Raw genomic sequence first — 21,043 nt, 5'->3', positions numbered from 1 at the left:
ATGAAAAACTTAAAACAAGTAATTCTTTCCTGAATTATTTATTTATTTATTTATTTATTTCTACCCCGCCCTCACTGGCCAGGGCCGGGCTCAGGGCGGCTAACACCAAATATAAATTACAATAAAATATAATAGGAAAAAACCCCAGTTAATTAAAATACGGCTTAAAATACAGCTTAAAATGCAGCCTCATTTTAGTAGTAGCCCATAAATCAAGACTATAAAGGGAGGAAACATCAGCTATTCACCCAAGCCAGCTATCCATGCTGGTCCTACATGGGCCAGCAAAAAAGCCACGGGAAAATTTATATACCAAATCCCATATAGGGTGTCAGAGTGAGTCTAAGCATAGAGCGAGTTAAAATAATCAAGCCTGGAGGTGACCATCGCATGGATCACTGGCCAGATCAGGGCGAGAAAGGTAAGGAACCAATTCCTTAATATGGCGGAGGTGGAAAAATGCCACCTTTGCTGTGGCTGCAACCTGCGCCTCCATGGAAAGAGAGGCATCGAAGGTTACACCCAAGCTCTTGACAGAAGGCTCTGGCACTAATTGCGCCCCCGCAAGAGATGGGAGTTGGCCCCCCAACCTCATGTTGTCCTGACCCAGCCAGAGGACCTCTGTCTTCGAAGGTTTTAACTTCAACTGGCTCCCACGCAGCCACCCAGCCACGGCTTCCAAGCATCTGGTCAGTGTGTCTGGGGCCGAGTCAGGGTGGCCGTCCATTGACAGATAAAGCTGGGTGTCATCAGCATATTGACGACAACTCAGCCCTAAACTCCAGACAATCTGGGCAAGGGGGTGCATAAAGATATTGAAAAGCATCGGGGAAAGGTTTGTGCCCTGCGGCACTCCACACAACAAGGAGTGCCGCAGCGACAACTCCCTCCCTAGCGCCACCCTCTGTCCCCGACCTGAGATAAAGGAGCACAGCCATTGTCTGACTGTGCCCTGAATCCCCACGTTGGCAAGGCGGTGGTCCAAAAGTTTGTGATCGACCATGTCGAAGGCTGCTAACAAATCTAAAAGAATCAGCAGTCCCGGCCTGCCTCGATCCTCTTAATCGTCCTCCCAAAGCATTTTATTTTTTAAAAAACAGATTTTTATCCACCCTGGTGACAATGAAACTGAACCAGTCCTTGATCTCATTTCAGAGCCGTTGCAGCCTACCTACGGGCCCTGAGCCTGAGTCCCAACCACGCTGTTGTCCACGGCAACCTGGCATGTGTGTATTACGAACAGGGGCTGATCGATCTGGCAATCGATACCTACAAGAGGGCCATTGAGCTCCAGCCCCACTTCCCCGACGCCTACTGCAACCTGGCCAACGCGCTGAAAGAGAAAGGCAGCGTAAGAAACTGGTCCCTTTTGCCTTGGGGTGGGGGGAACATCTATATAAAAGATGTTTTATAGATGGTACTTAACACCTGCCAAAATAGCTAAAATGTATAAAACAAAACAAACAAAAAACCTGTGCTGGAGGTGCAGTAAAGCAGAAGGGACACTTATACATGTCTGGTGGGCCTGTGGGAAAAAAATACAGAAGCTTTCCTATTAGGCAGTGGTGTCCAAACTTTTTTCAAAGAGGGCCAGATTTGATGAAGTGAAGGGCCATAAGGGCCGACCAAAGTTGTTGACTTTTTTTAAGGATTGAAGTTGTTGAGCTCTTTTCTTAGGGTTTAAATTGTTGAACTTTTTTTAGGATTGAAGTTGTTTAGCTTTTTCTTAGGCTTTTACCCCATGCTGAATTGGCCAGATTAACAGAGACGATTAGGGCACAACCCAGACAAGAATTCCAAAAGGAATGGGGAAAATGCAGAGAATACTTTACCAAACAGTGCCCCAAAATATACACTTGGACTTGTTTCAATTAATTTCTACAGGAGACTTTGTGGTTTAAGTCATAATTAGGAAAAATTGTAATAATCCCATACAAAAGAAATAGTATACAAGAAGTAAATAAGGAGGCCATTTAACAGGATAAAGTCTTTTATTTTTATGTTATGTTTTCTTTGTGTAAGGGGATAGGAGTTTAATTTTGATAATTAGTCAATGGTGGTGGGTCTGTTTGTATGTATGAGTTGTTGTGGACTATGTTATAAATAAAAAAAAAATTAAAAAAAATATGAAACCGGTCCCTTTTGCTTTCTGTATGTCAGAGGGTTTGCTGAAAAAAGCCTTCCGGATGATGGTGACCTCGAAATTGGCCTTTATTGGGGGGATTTGGGGTACAGAACCTAGAAGAAGTCCTCTTTTATTTTTTCCTTTGTCACGTTCATGTCAAATCATATCGTCACATACAACTTTGCTCATACCAAGCGTCGACTCCCCGCCCCCCCCGCTCCCACTCCCTGGCTTTCTTAAGCAGTCACGATCCTCTTAGCATTTCTATATCACCCTTTAAAAATTGTCCAGTAGCACCTAATAATAATAATAATAATAATATAATTTATACCCCACCCATCTGGCTGGGTTTCCCCAGCCACTCTTGGCGACAAAATATTAAAATACAATAGTCCGTCAGACATTAAAAGCTTCCCTAAACAGGGCTTGCTAAACTTGGCTTCTTCTTGGTATAATTTTTTGTGTGCAGGTCCACTTCTTCAGATACAAAAGCTTCTACCAAGACCAAACTGAGTTGGTCTGTAATGTGCTACTGGACAATTTATATTTTTTTTTATATATTTCAACTGCATTAGACCACCACGGCTGCCTACCTGAACATATATCGCCCTATTTACCTTCTTACTCTACTTAAAACAATTTACTTTAGCATTTGTAAATCACTTTCAAAAATTATCATGACAAAATATTTTAAATCAAACCAGCAAACATTCTCAGATGTTTACAATGTTCTTTCACATCTTTTATAAATTTACTCCAGTCCTTTTCGAACAGTTTGTCACGCCGATTTCGGATTTTCACTGCCAGCTTTGCCAGTTCTGCATATTCAATCGTTTTTGTCTGCCATTCTTCCAAAGTTGGAAGTTCCTGCCGCTTCCATTTCTGGGCTAAAAATGTCCTTACAGCTATGGTAGCATACATAAGTCTACTTTCGGAATTTCTTCTCCCACAATACCCAATAGAATTGCCTCTGGTTTTTTAATAACAGTATATTTAAAGATCTTTTTCAATTCTTTGTAAATCATATCCTAGTAGACTTTGACTTTAGTGCACATCCACCACCTATGGACGAAATTCCCTTCCTTCTCCTTGCATTTCTAGCGTGCCTTATCTTGAGTTATATATATTTTAGCAAGTTTAGTCGGCGTCAAATACCACCTATACGTCACCTTCATTAAATTTTCCATTAGTGCTGTACATGCAATAAATTGTTTTTGTCCATAATCTTTCCCACTTATCTAATTCAATGTTATGACCAAAATCTTGAGCCCATTTAATCATAACCTACTTAACTTCTTCATCCTTTGTATGCCATTCTTATACGTTTTTGGCAATGATTTTCTTTTACTATCTAGCAACTCTGTCTCTTAATTTTGATTTAGTATGACCAAAACCATTTCCCTTACTGTCTTCCTTAAATACATCTTGCAAAAGACGGTAAGTGTGCGGGAAAGAGAGTTTGAATCGGATTAGTCTGATCTTGTATTTATGTTCCCCTAAACCAAGCATGTCCAAAGTCCACTTTGGGGGCCTTCTACCCATCTCTCCTAGATCTCAAAATGCATTGGTTTTGTCATATTTCCTGCTATCCTGCCAAAGAATTTAAATTTTCCCAATGTTCTTTTAGACCAGGCATGTCCAAAGTCCAGTTCAGGGGCCTAATCTGGCCCTCTGGTCGATTTAATCTGGCCCTCGTGGCTGTTTATTTACTAGGGCAAAACTTCCCCCCAAAAAGCTCAAGAACTTTAATCCTAAAAAAGGTCAGCACCTCTGGGATCAAATCCTTAAAAAAGGCTCAACAATTGTTGATATGCTTCTTCTGTTAATATATTAAAAACTGTTAATATGCTTCTTCTTAATTGCATTTCACTATTAATATACTTCTTAATTGTATTTCAGTTCAACAATGACTTTGATAAAATACATCTTTTGTGACGTGCAGAAGGCTTGAGATACCTATGAGGTGCAACAGTTACCATATAGCATATATTCAATATAAAAAACAGCAACAATTGGTTGTTGACAAAGGACAGCTGGCATATATATATATATATATATAACATATTAACTGATATGCATGACATTCCAGATATAGCTATATAATCTCTACTGTTGGTAAGAGAAGACCTTTGGAGCAGGCATTTTCAAAAAAAAGAGTTTTTTATGAACCGTCCTAATACCAAGTTACCTTCAGGAGCTGAGGGCCGTATCAAACCTCAATCAGGCCATCCCATCACAGAGCAGCCTTTTGGGCTCCTGTGAAAGACATACTAATATTCACGTAAAAACTCTGTTTTGTGTTTCGAAGGTTGCCGAAGCCGAGGAATGCTACAATACAGCTCTCCGTTTATGTCCGACTCACGCGGATTCTCTTAATAACCTGGCGAACATCAAGCGAGAACAAGGGAATATCGAGGAGGCTGTCCGCCTCTACCGGAAAGCTCTTGAGGTACGTGCGTGGAGAATTACAACAATTAAATTGACATATAAGGGTTAGGCGTGCGTACCCTGGACTCCTAGTCTGGGTCTTTTTAAAAATCGCCGATCAGATTTTTCTTGATCAATAACGGAAATAATGGTGAAGAACTGAAAGTGAAGTAGCATTTTGAGGTTCGACAAAGCATGGTCCGATAAGTCCCTTTTGGATGGAAGAGGGTCTGTCCCTCTTTATATTCCTGGGCCTCCTGGAATGACCAAAAATCTGCTTTTTCATTAGAAGAACAAAGCAAGGTGTTAAGGAACGGTACAGAAATTGAAATAAAAGCTGAGCACATGCTGTTCTCTGTGTCGGCTGAGCTTGATCCCCTGACAGTCTTATTTTCTAACAGTATATTCCTATGTGTACGAAAAAGGCAGTTCATAGGCCCATTATTATTATTATTATTATTATTATTATTATTATTATTACCACAAGTCATTCCAAATGGTGATTTATTTTGCAGCCAGCCCCTGCCACATTTGAGCATCAAAGAGGGGCTCTTTAAAATATGGCATTGGTCATTTGACAGTCTGATCTCCCAACAGTATTTCCTATGCATGCTAAAAAGGCAGTCCATAGGTTCCTCCTCCTCCTCCTCCTTCTTAATTTTTGCAAGTCAATCCAAATGAGGATTTATTTCACGCCCACAACCTTTGAGCCTCAAAGAGCGGCCTCCGTCTCCTTAGAATGCTTCTCAGGGAAACTAAGAGTGAGCTTCTTCCCCGCAGGTCTTCCCGGAGTTTGCAGCTGCGCATTCGAATTTAGCCAGTGTTTTGCAACAGCAGGGGAAGCTCCAGGAGGCCCTCATGCACTACAAGGAGGCCATCAGGTGAGCTTCCAAAGCCACGGGGAAAATAGATTGAAAGAGCTCCTCCTTACTGTATTTCAGTCTTTTGCTGGAAGCCGCCCAGAGTGGCTGGGTATAAATAATAAATTATTGTTGCTGTTGTTAATAATTATTATTGCTCCTCATGCGCTGGTCTGGTGCCTGTGGGAAAGCGCTCCTCTTGTGGATAATACACTTGCTCTTTTTCTTTTAGGTTTTTTTTATTTTCAGTTTTTTTATTTTAACATTTTATTTCCATACACTCCAAACATTTTCAATATATACAATACTGGGATTATACAAACCTCTTGGACTCCCCCCCCCCCCCCCCGTTTCCATATTTTGCCATCTTTTCTTGCATGTAATTACAATGATCCGTTCTATTCCATTTCCTTATTTGCTACTTTGGCTTCATCAATGTTATATCAATCCTGCCTGCGGAAAGCCATCTAATTCGATTTTAATTAGATCCTGACTTGTTTTTAGGAGGTAATTTAATTATTGTTTGATTTTTTACTAATGTTATATATTTGATGTTAGCTGCCCTAAGCCCGGTTTTGGCCGGGGATGGCGGGATACTATTATTATTATTATTATTATTATTATTATTATTATTTCTAAATATGTACAGTGGCCTTTAAGGTATTCAATAAATTTTTCCCATTCTTGTTTAATTTTTTTATATATATAAATAGCTTTTATTAAGTTTTAGCATTTTATATTCAACACAGACATCATTCTTGCAGCCAGCATAGATGAATCCCAATCTCCCCCAGCTTCCCTCTTCTGGTTTTTTAAATATTTGCTTCTCCTGCCTATCTCATTCTCCCTTAATTTTGCCATCTTTGAACTAACGATGGTTATATCCTTAAGGTTTTTGCACCATGCTTTTTCACATTTCACCTTCATTATTTTCCCCATTTTGTCCTTTCAATTTTTTTCTTTGCTTACATTTCCTGTCATCTTGATGTCCGATCTTCACGGTCATTTTGATAATCCACTCTTCTTTTGTTGGGACCTTCTCTTCCTTCCACATCCGGGCTAAGAACATTCTGGCATAAACAGGTCATTTTTAGGTCTCTTGGTATTTCTTCACCCGTTAAACCTATTAGAAAGGCTTCTGGTTTTTACACAAATGTTCTCCCCCCCCCCCCCCAGTTAATTATACAGTGGTACCTTGGTTCTCAAACTGAATGTGTTCCAAAACCAAGGTGCACTTTCCCATAGAAAGTCATGCAAAATGGATTAATCCGTACCAGACTTTGAAAAACAATCCCTAAAACAGCCATTTAACATGAAATTTACAATCTAACGAGACCACTGATCCCTAAAATGAAAGCAGTCATCCATGTACTGTACTCTAAAATAAATACAACAGTCTTGTAAATGATAAAAATGAAAATTATTTTTTTCCCTGACCTGCACTGATGATAGTCATTGTTCGGATGGGGACCGGGGCTTCTATATCAATCAATCAATCAATCAATCAATCAGTAACTAAACTGGGATCCGCACAGTCGCAAAAACAAATGAACCGAAAAAGCCTCCGAAACAAAAATACCACATAAATTGCAAAAACCAAAGCACCAAACTTAATCTGTTCCTGAAGTCTGTTTGATTGGTGCAGGCACCCCAGAAAGAATAGCCGACAGCCAAATTTGATGTTTGGCTTCCAAAAACGCCTGGAAACTGGAACACTTTTTCTGGGTTTTCGGCATTTGGGAACCAAAGCGTTTGAGTAATAATAATAATAATAATAATTTTGTTTGTTTGTGTCCCACCCTCGCCGGCTGAGGCTGGGCTCAGAGCAGCTAACATCATAAAAACAACACAACGAGCCTAAAAGCAGACATCAAGTAATTCAAGTAAAAATTAATTCAGACAAGTTAAAATCCGGGCATGTGGCAATTATTAGGGTGGAATTGAGAGTGATTAATAATTGCCAGAATTGAGGAGCAGGGATTTCCCAGAAGGAAAGTGCTGCTTGTCCGTATGAAGAAGATGCCACAATGCTGAACCTTTCTGTATAAAGAAACCTTCTGTATAAAAAACCTTTGAGAACATTTGAGAACCAAGGTCTCACTGTCTCACATGACCACTAGGGTGGTTCATAAAAAACACTTTTTTGAAAATGCCTGCTCCCAAGGTCTTATCTTACTACACTAGGGATTATATAGCTATATCTGAAATTTTGTGCATATCAGTTAATATCTCGACCCTCCTCCATGAAAATAGCTGTTTTCTTGGCCGTTTTCCTATTTTGTGAAGGCTTTGGAGAAGGCGTTTTTAAAAAAAGTTTGTTTAATGAACTGCCCTAAAGACCACCATATAGGATAGAAAGAGCCTTCTTGACCCTTACATTTCCAGCGTAACTTCAGTGTATTTTTGTACCAAAACTGCACTTTTTCTCTCGCCCTCCATGTCAGAATAAGCCCCACTTTTGCAGACGCCTATTCCAACATGGGGAACACCTTGAAGGAAATGCAAGACGTCCAAGGAGCTCTGCAGTGCTACACAAGAGCAATCCAAATAAATCCTGCGTTTGCCGATGCCCACAGCAACCTCGCTTCCATCCATAAGGTGAGCTTTGTGTCTCTGCTAAATCTATTTTTTAAAAAAACTGTGGGGGGGGGGGCAGCAGGGGAATCTGTTAGTTTTTACAAAGGAAAACAACTGGCAAAAGCCGTCCCAAACCGAGATGGGGCACAAAAAGAAAAAGGGGAGAATTGGAATTTATGCTGGAAGTGTGAGGAGGCAGAGGGCACGCCAATATGTTTATGGTGGGGCTATGGAAACGTTAAAAAATTCATGAGGAAATAAAAAAGATGATCAGAATTAATTTAGAGGGGAAAACCAGAGGCATATTTACTGAGTATAAGAGGTAAAGAAATACCACAAGATATTATTCTGATACGCGACAGCTGCAGCAAGGCTACTCCTTGCACAAAACTGGAACAGGAAATGTTGTTTAGTCGTTTAGTCGTGTCCGACTCTTCGTGACCCCCTGGACCAGAGCACGCCAGGCACTCCTGTCTTCCACTGCCTCCCGCAGTTTGGTCAAACTCATGCTGGTAGCTTCGAGAACACTGTCCCACCATCTCGTCCTCTGTCGTCCCCTTCTCCTTGTGCCCTCCATCTTTCCCAACATCAGGGTCTTTTCCAGGGAGTCTTCTCTTCTCATGAGGTGGCCAAAGTATTGGAGCCTCAACTTCACGATCTGTCCTTCCAGTGAGCACTCAGGTCTGATTTCCTTAAGAATGGATGCGTTTGATCTTCTTGCAGTCCATGGGACTCTCAAGAGTCTCCTCCAGCACCATAATTCAAAAGAATCAATTTTTCGGCGATCAGCCTTCTTTATGGTCCAGCTCTCACTTCCATACATCACTACCGGGAAAACCATGGCTTTAACTATACGGACCTTTGTTGGTAAGGTGATGTCTCTACTTTTTAAGATGTTGTCTAGATTTGCCATCGCCTTTCTCCCAAGGAGCAGGCGTCTTTTAATTTCATGACTGCTGTCACCATCTGCAGTGATCATGGAGCCCAAGAAAATAAAATCTCTCACTGCCTCCATTTCTTCCCCTTCTATTTGCCAGGAGGTGATGGGACCAGTGGCCATGATCTTCGTTTTTTTGATGTTGAGCTTCAGACCATATTTTGCGCTCTCCTCTTTCACCCTCATTAAAAGGTTCTTTAATTCCCCCTCACTTTCAGCCATCAAGGTTGTGTCATCTGCATATCTGAGGTTGTTGATATTTCTTCCGGCGATCTTAATTCCGGCTTGGGATTCATCCAGCCCAGCCTTTCGCATGATGAATTCTGCATATAAGTTAAATAAGCAGGGGGACAATATACAGCCTTGTCGTACTCCTTTCCCAATTTTGAACCAATCAGTTGTTCCATATCCAGTTCTAACTGTAGCTTCTTGTCCCACATAGAGATTTCTCAGGAGACAGATGAGGTGATCAGGCACTCCCATTTCTTTAAGAACTTGCCATAGTTTGCTGTGGTCGACACAGTCGACTTTTGCATAGTCAATGAAGCAGAAGTAGATGTCTTTCTGGAACTCTCTCGCTTTCTCCATAATCCAGCGCATGTTTGCAATTTGGTCTCTGGTTCCTCTGCCTCTTCTAAATCCAGCTTGCACTTCTGGGAGTTCTCGGTCCACATACTGCTTAAGCCTGCCTTGTAGAATTTTAAGCATAACCTTGCTAGCGTGTGAAATGAGTGCAATTGTGCGGTAGTTGGAGCATTCTTTGGCACTTCCCTTCTTTGGGATTGGGATGTAGACTGATCTTCTCCAATCCTCTGGCCACTGCTGAGTTTTCCAAATTTGCTGGCATATTGAGTGTAGCACCTTAACAGCATCATCTTTTAAAATTTTAAATAATTCAGCTGGAATATCATCACTTCCACTGGCCTTGTTATTAGCAGTGCTTTCTAAGGCCCATTTGACTTCACTTTCCAGGATGTCTGGCTCAAGGTCAGCAACCACACTACCTGGGGTATACGAGACATCAATTTCTTTCTGGTATAGTTCCTCTGTGTATTCTTGCCACCTCTTCTTGATGTCTTCTGCTTCTGTTAGGTCCTTTCCACTTTTGTCTTTTATTATGGAAATCTTTGTACAAAATGTTCCTTTCATATCTCCAATTTTCTTGAACAGATCTCTGGTTTTTCCCATTCTATTGTTTTCCTCTATTTCTTTGCATTGCTCGTTTAAGAAGGCCTTCTTGTCTCTCCTTGCTATTTTTTGGAAATCTGCATTCAATTTCCTGTATCTTTCACTATCTCCCTCGCATTTTGCTTGCCTTCTCTCCCCCGCTATTTGTAAGGCCTCGTTGGACAGCCACTTTGCTTTCTTGCATTTCCTTTTCATTGGGATGGTTTTAGTTGCTGCCTCTTGTATAATGTTACGAGCCTCCATCCATAGTTCTTCAGGCACTCTGTCCACCAAATCTAAATCCTTAAACCTGTTCCTCACTTCCACTGTGTATTCATAAGGGATTTGACTTAGATTGTATCTTACCGGCCCAGTGGTGTTTCCTACTTTCTTCAGTTTAAGCTTGAATTTTGCTATAAGAAGCTGATGATCTGAGCCACAGTCAGCTCCAGGTCTTGTTTTTGCTGACTGTATAGAGCTTCTCCATCTTTGGCTGCAGAGAATATAATCAATCTGATTTCGATGCTGCCCATCTGGTGAGGTCCATGTGTAGAGTCGTCTCTTGTGTTGTTGGAAAAGAGTGTTTGTGATGACCAGCTTGTTCTCTTGACAGAACTCTATTAGCCTTTGCCCTGCTTCGTTTTGATCTCCAAGGCCAAACTTGCCAGTTGTTCCTTTTATCTCTTGACTCCCTACTTTAGCATTCCAATCCCCTATAATGAGAAGAACATCCTTCTTTGGTGTCACTTCTATAAGGTGTTGTAAGTCTTCATAGAACTGATCAATTTCAGTTTCTTCAGCACCAGTAGTTGGTGCATAAACTTGGATTACTGTGATGTTAAAAGGTCTGCCTTGGATTCGTATCGAGATCATTCTTTCATTTTTGAGATTGCATCCCAGTACAGCTTTCGCCACTCTTTTGTTTACTATGAGGGCCACTCCATTTCTTTTACGGGTTTCTTGCCCACAGTCGTAGAAATGATAGTCATCCGAACTGAATTTGCCCATTCCTGTCCATTTTAGTTCACTGATGCCCAGGATGTCAATATTTATTCTTGCCATCTCATTTTTGACCACCTCCAACTTACCCAGGTTCATGGTTCTTACATTCCAGGTTCCTATGCAATATTTTTCTTTACAGCATTGGACTTTCCTTTCGCTTCCATGCATATCCGCAACTGAGCGTCCTTTCGGCTTTGGCCCAGCCGCTTCATCAGCTCTGGATCTACTTGTACTTGTCCTCCGCTCTTCCTCAGTAGCATGTTGGACGCCTTCCGACCTGAGGGGCTCATCTTCCAGCGTCATAACTTTTATATGCCTGTTGTCTTTGTCCATGGAGTTTTCTTGGCAGGGATACTGGAGTGGCTTGCCAGTTCCTGCTCCAGGTGGATCACGTTTGGTCAAAACTCTCCACTATGACCTGTCCATCTTGGGTGGCCCTGCTCGGCATAGCTCATAGCTTCTCTGAGTTATTCAAGCCCCTTCGCCACGGCAAGACAGTGATCCATGAAGGAGGGAACAGGAAATATATACCCACAAAGGATGACTGGATAAAGAAAGTAATTGAATTTATAGAACTGGCAAGGTTAAGTGCAGTAATAAGGTACCAATCAAACTGGAAAATAAAAATATAATGGAAATGGTTTGAAGATTATGTGTTCAAGTACTGCTCAAAAACTAACATGTTGATATGTTTGGTTTAATGTTTGTAAATCTGGTTTAATAATAATAATAAATAGTAAGTTAAAAGAGTTAAGAAATATAAATTTAAATAAAAATTGCAATGTGAATGTGAGTGAAGGAAGTCACATGGGTATTTGGGTAAATGGTGAGTTGGTGTCAGGACTGGTCGTTGTCCTCTTCAGATCACCACCGAAACGCTTCTTGTTCTTTTATAAAACTTTTTATTGCGTATTAACAAAACATTCTTATAAACAGTTCTTAACTCTTCTTCCTCAGAGTCCCTTCTTTCAGATACCTTCTGAGCTCTGCTTCTCCCTGACCAGCCACTCTCCAAATGGCGAAGGCGCCCTTCCCGTCGCTTTCCCGCTCTTTTTCCTACCCTCCTGGCTAGAGCTGGCTTGTCTCTCCCCTCCTCCGAATCTGAGCTAGAACTGAACCCTGGCCTTTCCTGGGAACAGCCGGTCCCTCCCTGTTGTTCCTCTTGCTCCCTTCTATTAGACTCACTGCTCTCCTCCCCCCCTTGGGGAATGCTTTCTCCCTCTGAGAAACTGAAAACCTCTAACTCTTCCCTGACAGTTGGGTATAGGGTTAGATGTGGGGAATCCATATATGTAATGTATAGTGTTGAAAATGTATGGCAACTAGCATGTAAAATGAAATCAAAAATAAATAAATAAATAGGGGGGAAATAAAAATGGCAATGTGAAATATTATATAGGAGGGTGAGGGGCGGTGGAGGGAAGCCACAAGGGTGGTTTTAATGTCTGAAATTTTGGGTGGTAGGGTAATACGAATTTTGTTTTGTGTCTATGTGTTTGTTTGTAAATAAATTTTTAAAAATGAAAATGAAAAAATCGCTGTACTTTTCAGCGTGTCAGGTGGTTTTTTTTTACTTTGAAGTAAAAATGGGGGGAGGTCTTATACGGGTGATTGGGTGGGTGAATGGCTCATTTTCTTAAATTTGAGCCCCCCAAATAGAGGGTGGCTTATATAGACGGAAAGTATGGTGGAGTTCCACACCCAAAAATCTCATTGTGACTGCCAATCACCCCTACGTCACATTTCCGATGGCGCCCTTTCGCTCGTCTCTCCTAGATCTCAAAATGCATTGGTTTTGCCATATTTCCTGCTGTCCTTTGTCAATCCACACCTGCCAAAGAATTTAAATTTTCCCAACATTTTTTTTAGACCACACAAGTCCAGCGTGTGGCCGGGGAGCGTAACCTGGTTTACTTCCTGGGGCAACCCCCCCAAATGCTCAACAACTTCAATCCTAAAAAGAGCTCAACAACCTTGGGGTTAAATCCTAAAACAGCTCAACAAATTTGCCCCGCCCTCATGTCAAATCTGGCCCTCTTTGGGAAAATTTGGGCACCCCTGTAAATTTAGACAATACAGTCCTATCTCGGGCTAAATATGCTTCAGGATGAACATTTTTGGGTTGCGCTCCGCAGTGACTCAGAAGTAACGGAGCACGTTACTTGCGGGTTTCGCAGCATGCACAGACGCTCAAAATGACGTCATGCGCGGAAGCAGCGAATTGCGACGTGCAGATGCGGGTTGCATTCGCTTCAGGATGCGAACGGGGCTCCGGAACGGATCCCATTCACATCCAGAGGTACCACTGTACTCTGCAAGTGTCCTGTTCTCTATGAAATCTTTCTTCCGAAACCTCTCCTAATTCTGCCTGTATTATAATATTCTTGCTAATTCTGCGTATTTTAGCCTTTTTGCTGGCAACGCCAACTTAGTAGGGATGCGATTCTCCTTTCCATCCTTTGTCTGTTAAGATTCTCGCTGCGGCTATTGTAGACACTGTGACTTGCCGTTGTTTTATAACCATTTATTGTAACAATCATTTATTCTATGATCAATTACAATAATCATTCATTGTAATAATCATTTATTGTCCGATCAATTACAATTCTATAGCATGGGGAGGCAAACCACGGTCCCATGGCCTTCTCAATCTGGCTGGGAGTCGGCATGTTTTGACATGAGTATAATGTGTCCTTTTATTAAAAATGCACCTCTGGGTTATTTGTGGGAATGTGTTCCTTTTTTCCCCCTCCCCAAAATCTAGTCTGGCCCCCACAAGGTCTGAGGGACAGTGGACGGCCCCCTGCTGAAAAAGTTTGCCGACCCCTTTTCTATTCCAATGATTGTTGAATGTTACTTTATAAGTCCACCAGGTGTGGATCATCATGCCTTCTGTCTGTTCTTCATCTTTGGTTTTGATGGTTGAGGAAAAAAGCTAGTGGCAATTGCTGAAATATCCCTCCCTTTCTAGGATTCCGGAAACATCCCAGAGGCAATTGCTTCGTATCGCACCGCCTTGAAACTGAAGCCGGACTTTCCTGACGCTTACTGCAACCTGGCGCACTGTTTGCAGGTGAGGCAGAGTTTTAAGGGCCAACACTCCCAGGGTTTCCGGCATTTGGGAACCGAGGCGTTGGAGTCCCAAGGTACCATGGTAATGATAAAAGTGTCACCTAATTCAGGAATTGTCCAATGTCACCTTAGAGACCAACTCAGTTTGTTCTGTGTCTAAGCTTTCATGTGCAGGCAGACTTATTCAGATACACTGAAGCGGAAGTCCCCACACCCTGATATTTAGAGGGAGGGTGGGGCGGGGTATTTCTCTGAAGGGTACTAGGACTCAATCAGTATGGTCAACCTGTGGACGACTGTGTCTCATTACATATCCTAAAACTATTTTAGGTCATCTGCATACCATCCCTTGTTTTTTCAGTCGTTCACAGTTGCCAGCAGGTGGACTATACCCATTGACTCCTACTACCCTTCGGAGAAAAACCCCAACTCACCCTCCCACTATATATCAGGGTCTGGGGGCTTCTCCTTACTCTTATATAGCAGGGTCTGGGGACTTCTCCCTCTGTATATCAGGGTCTGGGGAATTCCGCTTCAGTGTATCTGAAGAAGTGTGCATGCACACAAAAGCTTATATCAGGCACCCCCAACCTGCGCCGCCCCCCCTCCAGATGTTTTGGCCTACAACTCCCATGATCCCTAGCTAACAGGACCAGTGGTCGAGGATGGTGGGAATTGTATTCTAAAACATCTGGATGGCCGAAGGTTTGGGGTATCTGGCTTCTACCAAGAACAAACTTTGTTGGTCTCTAAGGCGCTACTGGGCAATTTTTATATATATTTTGACTTCATCAGACCAACACGGCTACCTACCTGAATCTAGAACCCTGGTTTTCTTTGCCCTCTTTCAGATCGTCTGTGATTGGACCGATTACGACGAGAGAATGAAGAAGCTTGTCAGTATTGTGGCTGACCAGCTGGAGAAGAACCGGCTCCCTTCGGTGCACCCCCATCACAGCATGCTGTATCCGCTGTCTCACGGCTTCCGAAAGGCTATTGCCGAGAGACATGGGAACCTTTGCCTGGACAAGGTGGGTCTATGCTGTGAAGAGGTGTGCGCCGCTCCGTTCCGTCAGAGTTTGAATGCTTTCATGTTGGCTTTGGATATATAATAATATATAATAATTTATTATTTCTACCCTGCCCATCTGTCTGGGTATCCTCAGCCACTCTGGGTGGCTGCCAACCAAATATTAAAAACACAAGACAGCATTAAATATTTAAAAACTTCCCTAAACAGGGCTGCCTTCAGATGTCTTTTAAAAGTGAGATAATTGCTTATTTCTTTGACATCTGATGGAAGGGCGTTCCACAGGGCGGCCATCACCACGAGAAGGCCCTCTGCCTGCTTCCCTGTAACTTGGCTTCTTGCAGGGAGGGAAGCGCCAGAAGGCCCTCGGGAGTGGGACCCCGGTGTCCGGGGTGGAGATGTTCCTTCAGGTCTACTGGGCCGAGGCCATTGAGGGCTTTCAAGGTCAGCACCAACACTTTGAATTGTGCTTGGAAACGTACTGGGAGCCAAAGCAGATCTCTCGGGACCGGTGGTATGTGGTCTCAGTAAGACTGGATTTAAATCCTTTATTTTACAGAAAGGTTCAATCTTGCTGGCATCCTTTTAATATTGACAACCAGAGGAAAGTTTCATCTGCTGGGCTGTTTAGGGCTTTCAAGGTCAGCACCAACACTTTGAATTGTGCCCGGAAACGTACTGGGAGCCAATGCAGGTCTTTCAAGACTGGTGTTATGTGGTCTCTGCGGCTGTTCACGGTCCCCAGTCTGGCTACCACATTCTGGATTAATTGCAGTAAGGTAGCCCCACATAGAGCGCATTGCAGTCGTCCAAGCTGGAGATAACAAGAGCATGCGCCACTCTGGCAAGAGAGTCTGTGGGCAGGGAGGGTCTTATCCTGCATCCCAGATGGAGCTGCCCTGGACACAGAACAGACCTGTGCCTCCATGGGTCCAAAATGACCCCCAGACTGTGCAGCTGGTCCTTCAGGGGCACAGTTGCCCCGTTCAGGACCAGGGAGTCCCCCCCCCCACCTGCCCACACACCACAAAACTTCAGTCTTGCCAGGATTCAACCTCAACCAGTTAGCTGCCATCCATCCTCCAACTGCCTCCAGGCACCCGCGCAGGAACTCCACCGCCTTTGCCGGCTCTGATTTGAAAGAGAGGTAGAGCTCTCTATCAGGCTTCCTCAACCTCGGCCCTCCTGATGCTTTTGGCCTACAATTCCATGGTCCCTAGCTAGCAGGTCTAGTGGTCAGGGATGATGGGCACTGTAGTTTGAAAACAGCTGGAGGGCCAAGGTTGAGGAAGCCTGCTCTATATTGGCGCCAATGGCTGTTAAGCGAAAAAATTCCAGGGTGAGTGACTCCTTGAAAGCCTAGCTCACCGGGGCACTTGTCCCCCATGGGTCCATGCTGTCAGTAAAAGGAGGAAGTCCCAGCCCGGTAATTTGGAGCAAAACAGTGCTCAGTAGACCATGATTCTTACTGTTGCACCACAGGTCTGCCCAGGAGTAAGAACCCCGAGCATGGGGCGATGTCAACTTTTAAAACTTCCTTCTTCCCCCCAGAATACACTTCAAGCAGCAACGTTGATACATCATCACTACATCACTAGCACATCACAAATGAGGAGGGGTATACAACGGTTATGCATTCACTATGAGGTCCCTTTATCAGACCCCTTAAATCTCCATCACCAAAAGAACAATAAAACTCTTGACACGTCCTTTCCCACTGGACTTGTCTGGAGATGGGCATTCAGAACACCTGCCTTGCTAAACTGCCTTGGCGGATGTCTATGGTTGCCCCCTTGGTCCCTCCCTTGGTGGGGTGCCGTGCATGTGCTCTCAGGCTTGGGGAATTCTGGCGGGATGCCCTGTTCCTGCTGCCTACATGACTTCCTGCTTCTTGGCTCATGGAGGGAGGTGGAGCCCAAATTCGTTCAAATGGCGTCGGAATGAGGAGAGTCGGTTAAAGCATAGATTTTCTGCGTGTCTTTCTTGGGCTGTCAAGTCAAAGGTATGTATATTTGTAACATTGGAACAACTTCAAAGATGTGGCCTCATGCCCCCCCCCCAATGTCATTTCCGTAACCCGGCTTTCTTGAATCCCCTTGCCAGATCAACGTGCTCCACAAGCCGCCTTACGAGCACCCCAAGGACCTGAAAGGCAGTGAGGGCCGGCTCCGCGTTGGCTACGTGAGCTCTGACTTTGGGAACCACCCCACCTCCCATCTTATGCAGTCAATCCCAGGCATGCACAATTCGGACAAATTTGAGGTGAGGTGCACAAGTGGGCAGCTGTGTGAGTAGCTCAGGCGGCAGAGCGCTGAGACTCTGAATATTGGGGTCATGGGTACGAGCCCCACGTTGGGCCAAACGAATGAATACAGCCTAGGACCGCCTCTCCTGGTATACCCCACGGAGGATCTGACAGTCTGCAAATAATAACATGTTAGAGGTCCTGGGCCTCAGGGAGATTAGGCTGGCCTCGACCAGGGCCAGGGCCTTTTCGGCCTTGGCCCCGGCCTGATGGAACTCTCTGCCACAAGAGATCAGGACCCTGTGGGATCTGACATCTTTCTGCAGGGCCTGTAAGATGGAGTTGTTCCGCCAGGCCTTTGGTTCAACCTGACTCCCCTTCTCTTTTTGTGTAAGAACTAGTATGAAAGAGGCCTCCCAGTGTTCTCACAGGCCCATATAAGAGCAGCGCAAACAGTTGGGCCTGATGAGCATTTACTGTTCCCAACCCTAATCCTGCGGAAAGCCATCTAATTGAATTTGAATTTGATCCTGGCTTGCTTTCAGGAGGTAATTTCGTTATTGCTTGATTTTATACCAATGTTACATATTTGGTGTTAGCCTCCCTGAGCCCGGTTTCGGACGGGGAGGGCAGGATACAAATAAAAGTTTTTATTATTATTATAATCTTCTTAATTTGCGTCAGCCCTTGGTTGTAGCAATAAAACAACGAGGCGATCTGCAAGGAATAGAAATGAAAAATCAATGATATCAAATACATTTGAGGGTTTTGAATCGAAAGTGGACCTTATTCTGACTGCCCCAGCTCAAAACCTGGCCGCCTTTGCCGTCACCTGCTCCTCTTGATCTGCCAAGAGAGAGGACTCTGGGGTAGTGGTGGGCAACCCGGAACGGGCAATAAAGGAGGGGTAATCATCTCACGGGGACGTTGGTGGCGCTGTGGGTAAAAGCCTCAGCGCCTAGGGCTTGCCGATCGAAAGGTCGGCGGTTCGAATCCCCGCGGCGGGGTGCGCTCCCATTGCTCGGTCCCAGCGCCTGCCAACCTAGCAGTTCGAAAGCACCCCCGGGTGCAAGTAGATAAATAGGGACCGCTTACTAGCGGGAAGGTAAACGGCGTTTCCGTGTGCGGCTCTGGCTCGCCAGATGCAGCTTTGACAGAGGACGAGATGGTTGGATAGTGTTCTCGAAGCTACCAGCATGAGTTGGACCAAACTGCGGGAGGCAGTGGAAGACAGAAGTGCCTGGCGTGCTCTGGTCCATGGGGTCAGGAAGAGTCGGACACGACTAAACAACAACACAATCATCTCCTCAAGGCTTTTTATAAAGCACATGCACTACCGATTTGGTGCTACATAGGACATGAGCGTTTCCCATGTGGAATCTGTCGGAATCGTCCCTCGAGTCCAGTCCAGGGCGAGACATTTGATCTTGCGAGGTTCAAAGCTGTCTGCATTTTGGGATTGCTCGGTGATGCAGATCAGGTGCTGGAGAGTCGAAATGGGACGGTGGGAAATTTCCTGATGGCAGTCAAGTTGTTCTGACACTTGAGATCATTTAGGCACCGACAGATTAGACCAGGCATCCCCAGCCATCGGCCCTTCAGATGTTTTGGACTACAATTCCCATCATCCCTGACCACTGGTCCTGTGAGGTAGGGATCGTGGGAGTTGTAGGCTAAAACATCTGGAGGGCCGCAGGTTGGGAATGCCTGGATTAGACTGTTTGCTTGACTAAAACCCAAAGTCAGTAGCTGTTGTGGGGATAAGCCACAAGAGGGAAGCTCTTGGGCAAAGATTCCCACATTGCAGGGGGTCAGCCTAGATGAGCCTCGTGGCCCTTTCAAACTCCCTAGTTCTATGATTATATATTAGCAATTGCTTCATCATTGAGGAAAGCTGTGATGGTTCATGCGCTTCGTAAATTCTGGCCTTTTCCTGCGATGTTTGGGAAAGATGGGCTTTGTCTACTGTTTATCGGCCTGTGTTTTGCTGAGCCTCACGTGCTCCCTGCTCAAGTGACCCTCAAATGTATTTTATACAATGGACTTTTTATTTCCATTCTTTGTATATTGTATTGTTTTATTGCGATGCCCGACGCGAATAAAGATTCCTCCATTCATTCAGTGACTCTGGTCAGCCTCAGTTCTAAGCAATTCCTCTCTTTCCTAGGTCTTCTGCTATGCCCTCAGCCCCGACGACGGCACAAACTTCCGAGTCAAGGTGATGGCTGAAGCAAATCACTTTATTGACTTATCTCAGGTGAGAGCTCTTTCCCCCCTGTATATCCTAAATACGCTCTTGCCCAGGCAACCTTTTCCGGAAGATATTTGTCATTTTGAGGAGTTTAGCGATATGATATAAGAATAAGAATAAGAATAATAAATTTTATTTATACCCCGGCCAAGACCAAGCACAGGCGGCTAACACCAAATACATAATACATTAAAAACACAAAATCAAACGATTGGTTTAAAATGCAATTCAAATCACATTTAAAATCAAAATAAAATTCAGAGATACGGTCATCTCTTCCTGCCTCTGTTTACTTCTCTATCTTTTGCTAAAGCTCTTTGATGGCAGAGAACAGCCTTTTAATGCATAATCTGGCGGAAGGAAGAAGCTATAATGCAGGATACCATCTGTTCTTGGATGCTATACGTTGTTTGGACGAATGTGCAATATCAGAAGAGGGGGGCTAAATCATGAATAATCTGCACTAGTAGATTCTTCAGGTATCTGAAGAAGTGTGCCTGCACATGAAAGCTTATACCCAGAACAAACTTAGTTGGTCGCCTCTGGGGTTGCGGCGCTCATCTCGCTTTATTGGCCGAGGGAGCCGGCGTACAGCTTCCGGGTCATGTGGCCAGCATGACTAAGCCGCTTTTGGCGAACCAGAGCAGCACACGGAAACACCGTTTACCTTCCTGCCAGAGGAAGGTACCTATTTATATACTTGCTCTGGCATGCTTTCAAACTGCTAGGTTGGCAGGAGCAGGGACCGAGCAACGGGAGCTCACCCCGTGGTGGGGATTCGAACCACCGACCTTCTGATCGGCAAGCCCTAGGCCAGGGGTCTGCAACCTTTAAGACAAAAAGAGCCACTTGGACCTGTTTCCGAAGGGGGGGGAAACCTGGGAGCCGCAAAACAAGCCAAATGTAGATAACCACACATTCTTCCCCTTCCCCCATTCTCTCTCTTTTCCCTGAGTCTATTTCAGATAGCAAAGAGGGGTATGGTACCTCTCATATCCATTTTTTGCAAAGCACCATGTGCATAGAGGGCATTATACAAATTAATACATAGAAAAGTGTCTGTCCCTCCCTGCAGTTCAACTCCCTCTCTTTTTACTAACAGCACATATCCATTCCTTCTGCTGGTGCAACTTTCTCATCATTTTTACATAGCAGCATTTATAAACCAGTGCCAGAGAAACTGGGTGAAAGGAAGGTGAGAGGGAAGAGATATGAATATTTATGTGTGTATATGTATACATACATACACCTACACAATTACAGGTTTGAAGCCAACTTAAAATAAAAAGAGCTGGTAAGCAAAGGAATCTGTGGTGCTTTCCATGGGATCCGGGGACATGTCAGCTAATA

At 44.0% G+C, this 21,043-nt stretch overlaps 1 protein-coding gene across 7 annotated transcripts in view; it reads left to right on the top strand.

The window, feature by feature from the left end:
- The window catches only part of LOC114588797 (UDP-N-acetylglucosamine--peptide N-acetylglucosaminyltransferase 110 kDa subunit), a 75,467-nt gene that overhangs the window by 31,329 nt on the left and 23,095 nt on the right, over positions 1–21,043 (top strand). For all 7 annotated transcript variants that reach the window (XM_077922480.1, XM_077922482.1, XM_077922481.1 and 4 more), the window contains 8 exons: positions 1,156–1,351; positions 4,434–4,574; positions 5,333–5,433; positions 7,857–8,010; positions 14,067–14,168; positions 15,019–15,198; positions 17,301–17,459; positions 19,610–19,699. In XM_077922480.1, coding sequence (XP_077778606.1) covers positions 1,156–1,351; positions 4,434–4,574; positions 5,333–5,433; positions 7,857–8,010; positions 14,067–14,168; positions 15,019–15,198; positions 17,301–17,459; positions 19,610–19,699 — 1,123 coding nt within the window. The remainder of the gene's footprint in view (positions 1–1,155; positions 1,352–4,433; positions 4,575–5,332; positions 5,434–7,856; positions 8,011–14,066; positions 14,169–15,018; positions 15,199–17,300; positions 17,460–19,609; positions 19,700–21,043) is intronic.

Source organism: Podarcis muralis, chromosome Z, assembly GCF_964188315.1.
Source record: "Podarcis muralis chromosome Z, rPodMur119.hap1.1, whole genome shotgun sequence".
NCBI lineage: Eukaryota > Metazoa > Chordata > Lepidosauria > Squamata > Lacertidae > Podarcis > Podarcis muralis.
This window is presented reverse-complemented; position numbering and strand designations above follow the sequence as displayed.